General features: G+C 42.6%; 1 protein-coding gene across 1 annotated transcript in view; it reads right to left on the bottom strand.

Moving 5' to 3' along the window:
- LOC124625782 overlaps positions 1 to 4,085 on the bottom strand; it is a 64,374-nt gene extending 60,289 nt beyond the window's left edge. The window contains exons 1-3 of the mRNA XM_047149231.1: positions 3,177 to 4,085; positions 2,958 to 3,101; positions 2,618 to 2,693 (exon numbers count right to left, since the gene is read on the bottom strand). Of these exons, the coding sequence (XP_047005187.1) occupies positions 2,618 to 2,693; positions 2,958 to 3,101; positions 3,177 to 3,553 (597 nt within the window). The 5' untranslated portion in view covers positions 3,554 to 4,085. The remainder of the gene's footprint in view (positions 1 to 2,617; positions 2,694 to 2,957; positions 3,102 to 3,176) is intronic.
- Between the last annotated feature and the right edge of the window lie 8,944 nt (positions 4,086 to 13,029).

Genomic DNA, 13,029 nt, shown 5'->3' with positions numbered 1-13,029 from the left:
ATTTTGCGACTGTAATGCAGGGGGTGGGCTGAATGTTGTACTGTATGGCCAACACTCGCTATTCTGACACCAAATGTAGAGCGTATGTTGGTCGAGGATGGGCTGTCAGGATGAGCCATATGAAAACTTGTCCCAGTTTCCCCAAGTGATTTATTCTTTCCAGTTACAGTGGCCCTGTTCCTCTCAGTCTGCGTCACCGGGTCACGCAATGCTGAGGACCTCACTTCGCTGTCTGTGAAATGGCTTGGCCTGGAATGGCTGTTTTAGAGACCCAAGAAGTGCACTGCTGTGTGTTGGCCTTGTACAGCCACAGAGTTGTGACAACGTCAGGTTGCGCCAACAGCTGACTCAGCGGCCTCCGTCCTCGTTGTCTCAGTGCCGCTCACAGGAAACTGCAAGGCGACCCGCAGCACGCTTCCTCGCCAGTGTGGCTAAGAAAGCGGTGACAACAAACACCCGCAATCCGACATCCGAATCTGCGGCCCTCGCCTCGGGATGCTCCGGCATGTGTTGGGAGCCAACAAGACTGCCCGCAGTAACAAGCCGTGGCCCACCACTGGCTGTCTGCGGACCCCGTGTTGGCCTCAGAGGGTCGAACCTGCAACCTGCTGTGGACTGGAACACTGGTGCCCCATCTGCTGCTGTGCATAGCTGGTGGTGTCAAACGCCCCCCCATCCAGGAGAGCTATCACACTTGAATACCTTGACAGTGAACCGGCACCTATTTATATGTAGCTGCACACCTCTGTTTTGCTAACGCGCCACTCCGAGTTGTGTACTCATAACATCTGGGATGGGCCAGTGGGCCCCTTCTGACCATAACTTGCACCATGCAAATCACTGTGTTTACTCTTTTCAGTGGGTCTACAGCCCTGTGGCCTCCATTCTACTTTGCAGCTACTGGAAGCGTAACTTACTGCCAACAGGCCCGCATCTGGCTGTAACTTGTACGCTCTGAAATACTGCGCCGAAGCTAACCTTTCCCTATCTTAAATGGCAGTGGCGCTACAGAAGTGTAATATAGAGTACAACAGCAAAGAGGGATTAATAAGTGTGGAAGACCAAGAACGAATTGCTCAGATTAAAAATGGTGTAAGGCAGGTATGTAGTCTTTCACCCCTTCTGTTCAATCCGTGCATCGAAGAAGCAATGCTGGAAATACAAAAAAAGGTTCACGAGTGGAATTAAAATTCAGGGAGAAAGGATATTAATGATATGATTTGCTGATGACATTGCTATCCTGTGCGAAAGTTAAGACGAACTACATGATCTGCTGAATGGAATGAACAACCTAATGAGTACAGAATACGGACTGGGAGTAAATCAAAGAAAAACGAAAGTAATGAGAAGTTGCAGAAATGAGAACGGAGAGAAACTTAGCATCAGGAGTGATGGTCACGAAGTAGATGAAGGCAGCAAAATAACCGATGATGGACGGAGCAAGGACGGCATCAAAAGCAGACTAGCACTGGCAAAAAGGGCATTCCTGGCCAACAGAAGTCAACTAGCATCAAACATAGGCCTTAATTTGCAGAAGAAATTTCTGAGAATGTATATCTGGCGTACAGCATTGTAAGGTAGTGAAACATGAACTGTGGGAAAACCGGAACAGAATCGAAGCACTTGAGATGTGGTGCTGCAGATGAATGTTGAAAATTACGTGGACTGCTAAGTAAGGAATGAGGAGGTTCTGTGCAGAATCAGAGAGGAAAGGAATATGTGGAAAATACTGACGAGCAGAAGGGACAAGGTGATAGAACATTTATTGAGACATCAGGGAATGACTTCCATGATACTAGAGGGAGCTGTAGAGGGCAAAAACTGTAGAGGAACACAGAGATTGGAACACATCCAGCAAATAATTGAAGACATAGGTTTGCAAGTGCTACTCTGAGATGATGAGGTTGGCACTGGAGATGACTTTAAAAAAATTACATCTTTGAGCATCTTGATACATATAATGCCCAAATTATGAGTAATTTTCCTTTCAAACCTGATAAACTTATAACACAAATGCAAAATTCTAGAATTTGTAAACCACTTCCAAAAAGGTGATAGAAATTGAGATACATAACAACAATCTTTTTTGTCTAAACGCAATGTTTGAAATTAACTGCTCATTCAGTTTTTTCATCAGTTACATTGGATAAATTCTACAGAAAAGATGTTTCAAAGGAAAATATGTAGATTTCAATCCAAGCATGCTAAGTTAGTTGAACAATATGAATACAGGATTCCAGGGAGGGGGGGGGGGGGGGGGAAATCAGTGTTTGCAGTTTACACTACTATGACACTAAATTGTGAATCCTTTCTGATCTTGCTGACGAAGCTTTAAAAATTTAGTTTATTTGGAAAAGTGTTGGTAGTATATCCTAAAAATTCCTATGGAGTGTCTCCTGTTCCCAATATGTGATTTTGATGGTCACTTAATCACAGATATGGATAGACATTATTAAATGGTAACAATTAAAGCGTTCTTTACAGCCATTATAAGAATTTATCACCAAAATGGTGCAGGTAAAAAACTGTTAGCCTACAGTTTCTTTCAAATAAAACACAGTTCTCAATATTTAATAAGATGCACCTAGATTTCGACAGTAATTTTATTTAATTTTACCTTTGAGAACACCATCAAGTCATATGTCAGCTGTCCTGATCTACCAGCCAAGTCTATTTTTGTCAGAGCACTGCAACTGAAATTACAGAAAACAGACAGCAATGAAAGCAGTCAACACTGCATATTGTTATCTGCTGCAGAACACCTAACTCAGTAACACACAAAAAAATCTACTGTTTGTGAGCAAAATGTATTTCACAATTGCTGAGTTATTTGAGTAAATGCAATACAGTTCAAAGCACTTTTCGTTCATTCTCATTGGAAAGGCGGTTTAAAGTACCATTACAATAGGTTCTAATAACTTATTCCATCTTATTGTCATTATTGCAAAAATACGTACTGTGCCACGCCGTTATTCTCTATAAAATTGAGGCAGAACGTATCAATTCCATTAACGAGATGTATTGTGGCGACAAGAGAAATAACGAAGTATATCACGTTGAAGACAAATGCAGGGAATACTATCCGCCAAGGCTGTGGGAGCCTAAAAATTTTAAAACTTGATTAAATACAAACTTAGATAAAAAATAATTTTCATCCTCCAAGTGTTACTGCTTACCCTGATACTGCTTTCCCGCCTTTACCACACATCATAAACAAAGTGGCCCACACCAGTGAAAATATAACTGCTGCAACAGGTACATACTGACAGAATTCGCAAGTAGAATCTTTACCCCATAAAGTCTTTTCAGCATCAATTGGTAAATGCAACTTTCTAGACTCATTTTGTGTGTTTCCATTATGCAGAAAAGTAACGTTGCTAAATAGGAAACAGTTGCCTGCAAAACTTTCTGTTATACCACTGACACAATAACTTGTTGCAATTCCAGAGAAGAATATAACTGTATAAAATAAAATCTGGAAAGCTTTCCAAGCGCTCAAAACAAGCTTTGAATCTTTCTCTAAAAGACGAACATAGTTCTCTAGAACTGCCATTTTAATTTCAGAACATCATACTTTCTCTTTTACAACTCCATTTTATTTATTATTATTTTTCTGATTGTTTGTGGTTCTCGTGTCACCTACAGTAAAGCAGGGATTTCAACTTTTGTAAACATAAACAGACAATCTCCTTAAGCCACGCCCTTGACCCAAACATCATTTACAAACCAAAGATGAAAAGGAGCAAATATGGAGCCTGATAATTTAGAAGATACTATACTCGCGTGCCTTTCTGGCATGACAGTTGTGAAAGCTACTTTGCACGAGCGGCTTACTTGTCTCAGTCGAGTATTCGTAGCTTGTGCATCTATTGAAGCGCAGCTAGCACCTTATTATTTTCTCCGACTGGCTTCTCATTGGTAGTCGTTTGTGTTTACAAAACGGCGGTATGCGTTCTGAGTGTGCCTACTTTGGTATTCTGTGAGGCTGTCCGCCCCCGTGTGTAGTTTCATAACCTATTATGCACAATCCGGAGCTTCCAGTATGAAAACACAGCAGAGCCACAGCTGTTAAACAGACACCCGGCCTCGCAGAATTGACGTCTCAGTGCACATGAAGAACAAAGCTGTTTTACTCTCTGAAAGAAGTAATTGTTCTTTTAACACATGCACACAAGAACGAATCAATGATATCTTCCTATTTAAATATCTATAAATGTAATTTTGGCAGGTGTCCAATATTATGAATCACGAAAACGGATCATTCTGAAAATGCAGATATCAAGTACCGTACCATATATGACAGAACTTGTCGTATGGCCATACATAAATGCAACACTGTGATTAGCACGTATGCATAAGAACAGATCAGTGATACTATTTCTCATTTAAATAAACAACAACTGACAGTCAATAAACAACGAAAATAACGATAAGGTAAAGGGAGATATATTCGAGATAAATTTGTTTTGTTAATTACTTCTGATGTTTATGAAATTACTATTTTATGAATACTTGCCTGTCAGGAATCGGACGTAATACAACGGTTTTAGACTGTATTTCTTATTTAAATAGTGCTACTGAATAAATACTGCCGCATCTTCCAAACGATAAGAAGTATGCAATTTCGTGGCATAGGTAATTTTGCGATAGTAGTAATCTAATTTCGTGATAAATTGTAATTACGATAATTTCACAACAAATTTATCGCATGACTTCTTTTTTTACACACTAACAATACAAATGATCATGAAAGTGAAAATCGTCTTCATTATTGTTATAACACACTGCTAGGCATTGTTGCTTACGATGTCTGAATCCTCGAACAGTTGTCGCATGACGCACATATAAACGTCCCCCTCTGCGCCGGAATGCTAGCCAAGCACATGGTATGGTGTTAAAGCAAAACGAGCAATGGATCCATTTAGCTCAATTTTTTTGCTTTCATGACTTGAGCAAGATTTATGGCATGTACCACAAACCCAATCATCTTCTGGATTGTCTTTTTTGCGAGATGTTTTTGTGATCTCTGATTTCGATGTAGATACTTTTAGTTGCAGTTTTTTATTGAGACACTTCGCTCCCTAATCGTTTTTTACTCTTTTCTGATTCACAGTAGGCGTATTGGATTTTATCGCTGCTGTTAGCAGAGTCAACAGATCTTTTTCCTTGTCTTGTGCCACAGGCCTATTTTGTGTCGGTTGAACAGGCTTATTTGTTAACTGTGAAGGAGCAGCAGCTTCTCCAGAAATAGCATTTCTGTTGAATGGGTAAATTCCAGCTTTTCTGAAGGCGTTTTGGATCTTGTGACTGTAATGCAGGCAGTGGGCTCGAACGAAAAGGTAGCACTGTTGACAGCGGACAATATGCAGTTGAGAAGTGAATTAACATCTAGGAGTGAGCGGGAATCCGCATCTGATCAGTCGTTGTTGCCTAGGGTGCTGCCGCAGGAGACTGATCCAGCTGCTACAAGTTTGATTATTCCGTTTTCTGGCAAAGCTTCTGAGGATGTGTGTCCGTTTATGGAAGACTTGGAAACTTCAGCTGTGATGAATGGTTGGTCTGATGAACACTTGTTACATGTAGCCAAGATTAGATTAACGGGTGAAGTGAAGATATATGCAAGGTGTTCTCAGGCCTTAAGGAAGGCAGGACAGTTTAAGCAGTTGAGGGTGGGGCTTTAACAGAGGTACAAGAAACAGAATGGCACTCGGTGTTTCAGGGAGAGGTTGAGTAGAATGACGAAGAGACAGGGGGAGACGGTAGAGAAATTTGCGAACAGGATAAGAAAAATTAACGAGTATACTTACGAGTTGGGTCAGAGCGATGAAGTGAATGGTGTACTGCTGCAGGAGGCCGAGCAAAGGGCACTTGATGTATATTTGAGGGGGTTACCGGCGCATATGGCGCGGAAAGTGCGTGAAGGGACTCCAAAAGATTTGTATTCGGCCATTCAGCTGGCAATCCAATGTGAGGAAATAGACGTGGCGAAGGCGGTACGTGATAGACAAACAGTGTTTGCAGCAGGTATAACATGTCATGAGTGTGGTCGTACGGGACATGTGCAGAGGCAATGTAACCAGTCATCAAGGAATACAGGAAAAGGTGGAAATCAGCAGCGTGGAGGATGGAGAAGTGGAGTTAGTAGAGGTGGACAATCGTTAAACGGCAGAGGGGGCCCAAGACCCACCTAAGTGACCTCCCATTTAATTTCAGTGCTACAAATACGTGTGCAGAACTGGAATGTTCAGTGGTAGGATCCATAGGAACTTAAAAGTGTCAGTGGCTAATAAGAGTTTAATGGGACGAAGGAAATTAGACCCACCACGTTATAGGTTGAGTGGAGTGGGAGATAAGGAGGTCACACCTTTGGGGTCAGTGACAGTTGACTTTCGCATAGGGAAGTCTGATTTGCTGTATGCATGGAGGTAGTACCATGGGTAAGTGATGGCTACGACATGATCCTAGGAATAGATTTCTTGCATCAACATCATGCCAAAATTGATCTTGGACAACGAACTATGGAACTTGGTGGAATGTTTTTTCAACTATGGGAAACTGTTGTCGATGCAGAGATATCGCGAGGGGCGTTCAACGTAATGAACAAACCAATTGAGCCACGTACATTAGCATTAAGGCTTAATTCATGTTAGTGTGTGTCTAGTGGCACTGGGAAGTCGCTTTGGGTAAGTGTCTAGTCAAGTCTACCTGTGGGTACAGTATGTGTTATTGAACTATTGGAGGGTAATGAAGTTTCGGATCCATTAGGTTGTTTTGTGAAGCATAGTATTATACGCTTACCAGAGCGAAACGACGGGCGACTAGTCCTCATGAACGTGGATAATTTTAGCGCTGTAGACACGAATTTGGGAAAAAGAGTTTTAACAGCGAATTCGGATATACCAGATGACGAAGATTGGTGTTCGAGAGGTGGGCGTAGCGATCAACCACTAACTGCCGACAGAACTGCGTAACAAAGCCGGCCGAAGTGGCCGTGCGGTTCTAGGCACTGCAGTCTGGAACCGCGGGACCGCTACGGTCGCAGGTTCGAATCCTGCATTGGGCATGGATGTGTGTGATGTCCTTAGGTTAGTTAGGTTTAACTAGTTCTAAGTTCTAGGGGACTAATGACCTCAGAAGTTGAGTCCCATAGTGCTCAGAGGCATTTGCGTAACAAAGTTAAGCATTTGAAAGGAGAAGAGAAAGAGCACATGGAAGAATTGTTGTGGGAATTTAAGGATTTGTTTTTTCTGCAAGGGTCGTTACCAGCAACTCCATTAGTTCAACATAGGATACTGACAGGGAACGAAGCACCTGTTTGCAGTAAACCATACAGAATAATGAGGTATTTGCAGCCTATTGTGGAGGATTTTATTGATCAGCAGCTTGCGGACGTTATTATAGAGCATAATAATAGTTGCTGGGGATCGGTCACTGTCGTTGTGCCTAAAAAATCTATGGAGGTTATGTTGTGACTACCGATAACCCAACAATAAGACAGTAACGGACGCATACCCATTCCAAACATATCGGAGACTATGGATCACTTAGGACAGTGCCAGTACTTTTCTACGATGGATTTGACACGTTGTTATCATCAGTTAGAGGTGGCTCCAGAGCATCGTCCAAAAACTGCTTTCTTTACTCCTGGAGGCCATTATCAGTACAACAGAATGTCATTCGGTTTGAAAAACGCTCCGGCAACGTTTCAGAAGTTGCTGGACAGTGTGCTGGGGGGTTTGAAAACACGGCAGTGTCTTGTCTATTTGAATGACATTATAGTGTTTTCAAGTAGTATGGAGCAGCATAGACAGCGATTAAGGGAAGTCTTTATTAGGTTAAGAGCAGCTCGGTTGACGCTGAGCCTGGAGAAGTGTCATTTTGCATTGGAAGAAGTGAAATATTTAGTTAATATCATGAGTAAGGACAGAGTGCGAACAGATCCGAGGATGGTACAGGCTGTAAGGGATTTTTTGGAGCTGAAAACAGTTAAAGAAGCGCAATCATTCGTCGGAATTTGCAATTTCTATCGAAAATTCGTGAAGGGTTTTACAAATTTAGAACAGACATTGACACGATCGTTACAGAAGGGTGTGAAATTTGAGTGGATAGAAGAGTGTCAGAAAGCGTTTGACAAACTGAAAGATGTGTTAACATCAAGTCTGGTTCTTGTGTTTCCAGATTTTGAAAAGGAATTTATTCCAATATGCGATGCATCGAATCAAGCATTAGGGTGTGTTTTTAGTCAGGAAATTGATGGGAAAGAACATCCTGTAGCCTATGCAGTTGAATGCAGCAGAGAGGAATTACTCAACAACAGAGAGAAGCTAACATAATCTATGGAATCACATAGTTTTAATGTTATTTGTATGGGAGAAGATTTCGGGTAGTGACAGATCATGCTGTGTTGAAGTAATTGTTGGGTTTGAAGGATCCATCCACTAGACTGGCTATGTGGGCTGTGAGGTTTAGTGAATTCGACTACGAGGTGGTAATAAGCACGACAATGCAGATGCACTGAGTAGAAAGGTGGCAAAAGTAGAAGTCATAGGTTGTGACCTAGAAGTATGACAAGAATTACAGGACGTTGACAATGATTGTAAATTGTATTGGACACAGCCCCAATTTAATATGTACGACGGTCTTCTGTGCAGGGAAACGAAGTTAGGGCCAAGGGGAGTAGTGCAAGCGAAACTGAGAGATGAGGTTTTAAAGGAAGCACATAAGCACGTGTTATCTGGTCATGGTGGGTGTAGAGTGACGAATAGGAGGGTGGCGGAGGGGTATTTGCGGAGAGATACGAAAGTGGATGTGGATCAGTATATCAAGAATTGTATACCATGTGCAGAGAGAACAGATCTGAGTCAGAAACAGGTACAGCTACAACGATTGCTGGAAGTGACATGTCCATTTTCTTTGTTGGGAACTGATGTCTTAGGACCTTTCAGTTGAACACCATTGGGGAACAGATTCGCTCTGACAATAATAGCCCATTTTTCGAGGTGGAGGTGGTGGCTATGCCAAATCAACAGGCAGCAATGTTCGCGCAAGCGTTTCTAAATAACTGGATTTTGAAGTTTGGTATGTAGGAGACAATAATTACTGACCAAGGGACCAACTTCAGGCGAATTTAATGAAGGAACTGTGTAAGTTATTGAACGTAAAGAAGTTGAGGATGAGCGCATTGCATCCACAGGCGAACGGAAGGACGGAACAGGTACACAGAACAATCGGGAAGATGCTGAGTTTTTATGTGGATTCTCATCACTGTTAGTGAGACGAGTATTTGAAGCATATTTTATGCGCAAACAATGCAAAAGTCCATACCAATACCTGTTTGTCTCCATATGAGGCAGTGTACAGGCGAAAAATGCCATCACCGTTTGAGTTAGTGAAGCTACAGAAAGGAAGGACCGGTGAATCTCTATGACAGTTCGCGAGAACAATTTGGGATGTTTGGAAACGGGTGCAAAAGGTGAATACGTAGGCTTTGGAAAGGCATGAAAACGCAGTGAAGCGAAAAGGATGTTTACCACGGTATAGGGTAGGGCAATGGGTAATGCGATCCTGCCCCTATACGCCAAAAGGGAAAACGAAGAAGTTTGTCAGGAGGTTTCAAGGCCCATATCAAGTAGATGAACCCACATCCCCTGTTAATGTTAAGCTTCAGCTGCCAACTAGAACAACGATAGTACACATTTGGCGGATGTGGCCATTTAAGGGTTGTCCGGAAGTGGTTCCAGGCATGTCACAGGAAGGGAAGAGGAAGAAAGAGAGAGTGGAGAGAGGCGTTAAGTGCAGGGAAAACCAGGAAGATAGTGCACAGCATGATGTACCGTATGCTTTGTGATCCAGAAAGTAGTACAGTATTTGTAGTTTTTTGTTTCTTGTTATGTGTCATTGGGTTTAGGTAGATTAATAAGGCATTGCATTTTCATATGTTGTGTGTGTTTTCGAGTATTATGAGCCTGCTGGGGACAGTAGTCTTTTTGAAGGGTTACTGTGATTCCTGTCCTCAGGTCACTGAAAAAGAGAGTGTTGGCGGTAATTCATCCCTTGATCATCGGGGTGGATGCCGTGCAGCACCTGGATGGAGGTAGGAAGATGTGGTGGTGTCAAGTCACCAGTGGGCATTAAGGGTGGTATGGTACGTGTGGGTAATGAAGTAAGGAGGCTTGAGGAAGTGTTTTAAGAGCTTAGACAATGTGCAAAGGGAAAGGGAATGCTGAAGGAAGTAGCTGGGGAGTATAAGAAACTGCATGAGGCTTATGAGCTGCTACAGAAGCAGGTAGGACAGATGGAGGAAGCAGTGCTAGGGGGAAGACGGAAACGAGGGTGGATGAACGCAGGGTGGCGGGGGGGGGGGGGGGGATTTTGAAAACAGTCTTTGGAACTGCGGACGAAAGCGATATAAAAGAGCTGAACAACACGGTGGAAGCGGTGTGGCAACTTCCAGAGGAGAGTAGAGCGGCAGAAGCTTGGCACGCAACCCACATAGGGACATTTGGATGGCAAGTCCTGAATAACACATAGTTACTCCACTCATTAGCAGGGCAGGTAGTGGAATACTCTAAGGCGTCCGAAGACGTAATAAATCGTAACCTGGGAACCTTACAGGGGCGTCTGGAAGTCCTAGGTAGCCGGGTGGTGTTAATTAGACTTCTGCATGGGGTAGCTGACAGAGTGTGGGATGTACAGGGAGTGATAACGAATCTGCGAGAAGCACTGCATCACGCATTGCGAGGCCAGATAAGTACCGATTTGTTACCGCCAGACCAATATTCACGTGGGTTGTGCAAGGCGCAGGAGGAACTACAGTCAGGGTTATATTTAATAATGGCAAAACTTATCGTTTTTCTACCATGTTGCAACAGTAAAGGTAACAACCGACCGTGCACGAGTGGTCCAATTGCCAGTTACAGGGAAAAATGAGAGGTTTCAATGTTACACGGTCCACCCGTATCCAATGAAGTGGGGAGCGTTGAGCAAGTTTGTAGAAGTAAAAACTGAGGAGGTATTGCTGATCTCAGCAGTTAACAGCTGGTACGCTGAGATCACAAAGGAGGAATTACGGAGCTGCCATAGAAGGAAGGTAATGGTATGTCCAGCCAGGGTGATAAGCACCAATCTGGAGATGTGCACGATGCAGTTATTTGTAGGCAGGAGGAAAGAAATAGACTGCCCAGGGACATTGTGGAGCACAAATTGAGCTTGCAGTGGGTCGGGACGCATTGGATCTTCTCCACCTACGAAAATTTGATAGTAGTAGCAAGTTGACAGGAAGTGCAAAATGGCAAAGCAGGGATGGCTAGAGGACAAATGTACGGATGTAGAGGCATATCTCACTAGGGGTAAGATAGATACTGCCTACAGGAAAATTAAAGAGACCTTTGGAGAAAGGAGAACCACTTGAATGAATATCAAGAGCTCAGATGGAAACCCAGTTCTAAGCAAAGAAGGGAAAGCAGAAAGGTGGAAGGAGTATATAGAGGGTCTATACAAGGGTGATGTTCTTGAAGACAATGTTATCGAAATGGAAGAGGATGTAGACGAAGATGAAATGGGAGATATGATACTGCGTGAAGAGTCTGACAGAGCACTGAAAGACCTGAGTCGAAACAAGGCCCCTGGAGTAGATAACATTAGAACTACTGACAGCCTTGGGAGAGCCAGTCCTGACAAAACTCTACCATCTGGTGAGCAAGATGTATGAGACAGGCGAAATACCCTCAGACTTCAAGATAAATATAATAATTCCAATCCCAAAGAAAGCAGGTGTTGACAGATGTGAAAATTACAGAACTATCAGTTTACTAAGTCACAGCTGCAAAATACTAACGCGAATTCTTTACAGACGAATGGAAAAACTGATAGAAGTCGACCCCGGGGAAGATCAGTTTGGATTCCGTAGAAATGTTGGAACTCGTGAGGCAATACTGACCCTATGACTTATCTTAGAAGAAAGATTAAAGAAAGGCAAACCTACGTTTCTAGCATTTGTAGACTTAGAGAAAGCTTTTGACAATGTCGATTGGAATACTCTCTTTCAAATTCTGAAGGTGTCAGGGGTAAAGTACAGGGAGTGAAAGGCTATTTACAATTTGTACAGAAACCAGATGGCAGTTATAAGAGTCGAGGGACACAAAAGGGAAGCAGTGGTTGGGAAGGGAGTGAGACAGGGTTGTAGCCTATCTCCGATGTTATTCAATCTGTATATTGAGCAAGCACTGAAGAAAACAAAAGAAAAGTTAGGAGTAGGTATTAAAATCCATGGAGAAGAATAAACAAGTTTGAGGTTCGCCGACGACATTGTAATTCTGTCAGAGACAGCAAAGGACTTGAAAGAGCAGTTGAACGGAATGGACAGTGTCTTGAAAGGAGGATATAAGATGAACATCAACAAAAGCAAAACGAGGTAATGGAATGTAGTCAAATTAAGTCGGGTGATGCTGAGGGAATTAGATTAGGAAATGAGACACTTAAAGTAGTAAAGGAGCAAAATAACTGATGATGGTCGAAGTAGAGAAGATATAAAATGTAGACTGGCAATGGCAAGGAAAGCGTTTCTGAAGAAGAAAAATTTGTTAACATCGTGTGCAGATTTAAATGGCAGAAAGTCGTTTCTGAAAGTATTTTTATGGAGTGTAGCCATGTATGGAAGTGAAAGGTGGACGATAAATAGTTTCGACAAGAAGAGAATAGAAGCTTTCGAAATATGGTGCTACCAAAGAATGCTGAAGATTAGATGGGTAGGTCACATAACTAATGAGGAGGTATTGAATAGAATTGGGGAGAAGAGAAATTTGACTAGAAGAAGGGATCGGTTGGTAGGACATGTTCTGAGACATCGAGGGATCACCAATTTAGTATTGGAGGGCAGCGTGGAGGATAAAAATTGTAGAGGGAGACCAAGAGATGAATACACTAAGCAGATTCAGAAGAATGTAGGTTGCAGTAGGTACTGGGAGATGAAGAAGCTTGCACAGGATAGAGTAGCATGGAGAGCTGCATCAAACCAGTCTCAGGACTGAA

The sequence above is a fragment of the Schistocerca americana genome, chromosome 1, assembly GCF_021461395.2.
Source record: "Schistocerca americana isolate TAMUIC-IGC-003095 chromosome 1, iqSchAmer2.1, whole genome shotgun sequence".
Lineage (NCBI taxonomy): Eukaryota > Metazoa > Arthropoda > Insecta > Orthoptera > Acrididae > Schistocerca > Schistocerca americana.
The sequence above is the reverse complement of the archived record's forward strand: the minus strand, read 5'-3'. Positions and strand labels throughout refer to the sequence as shown.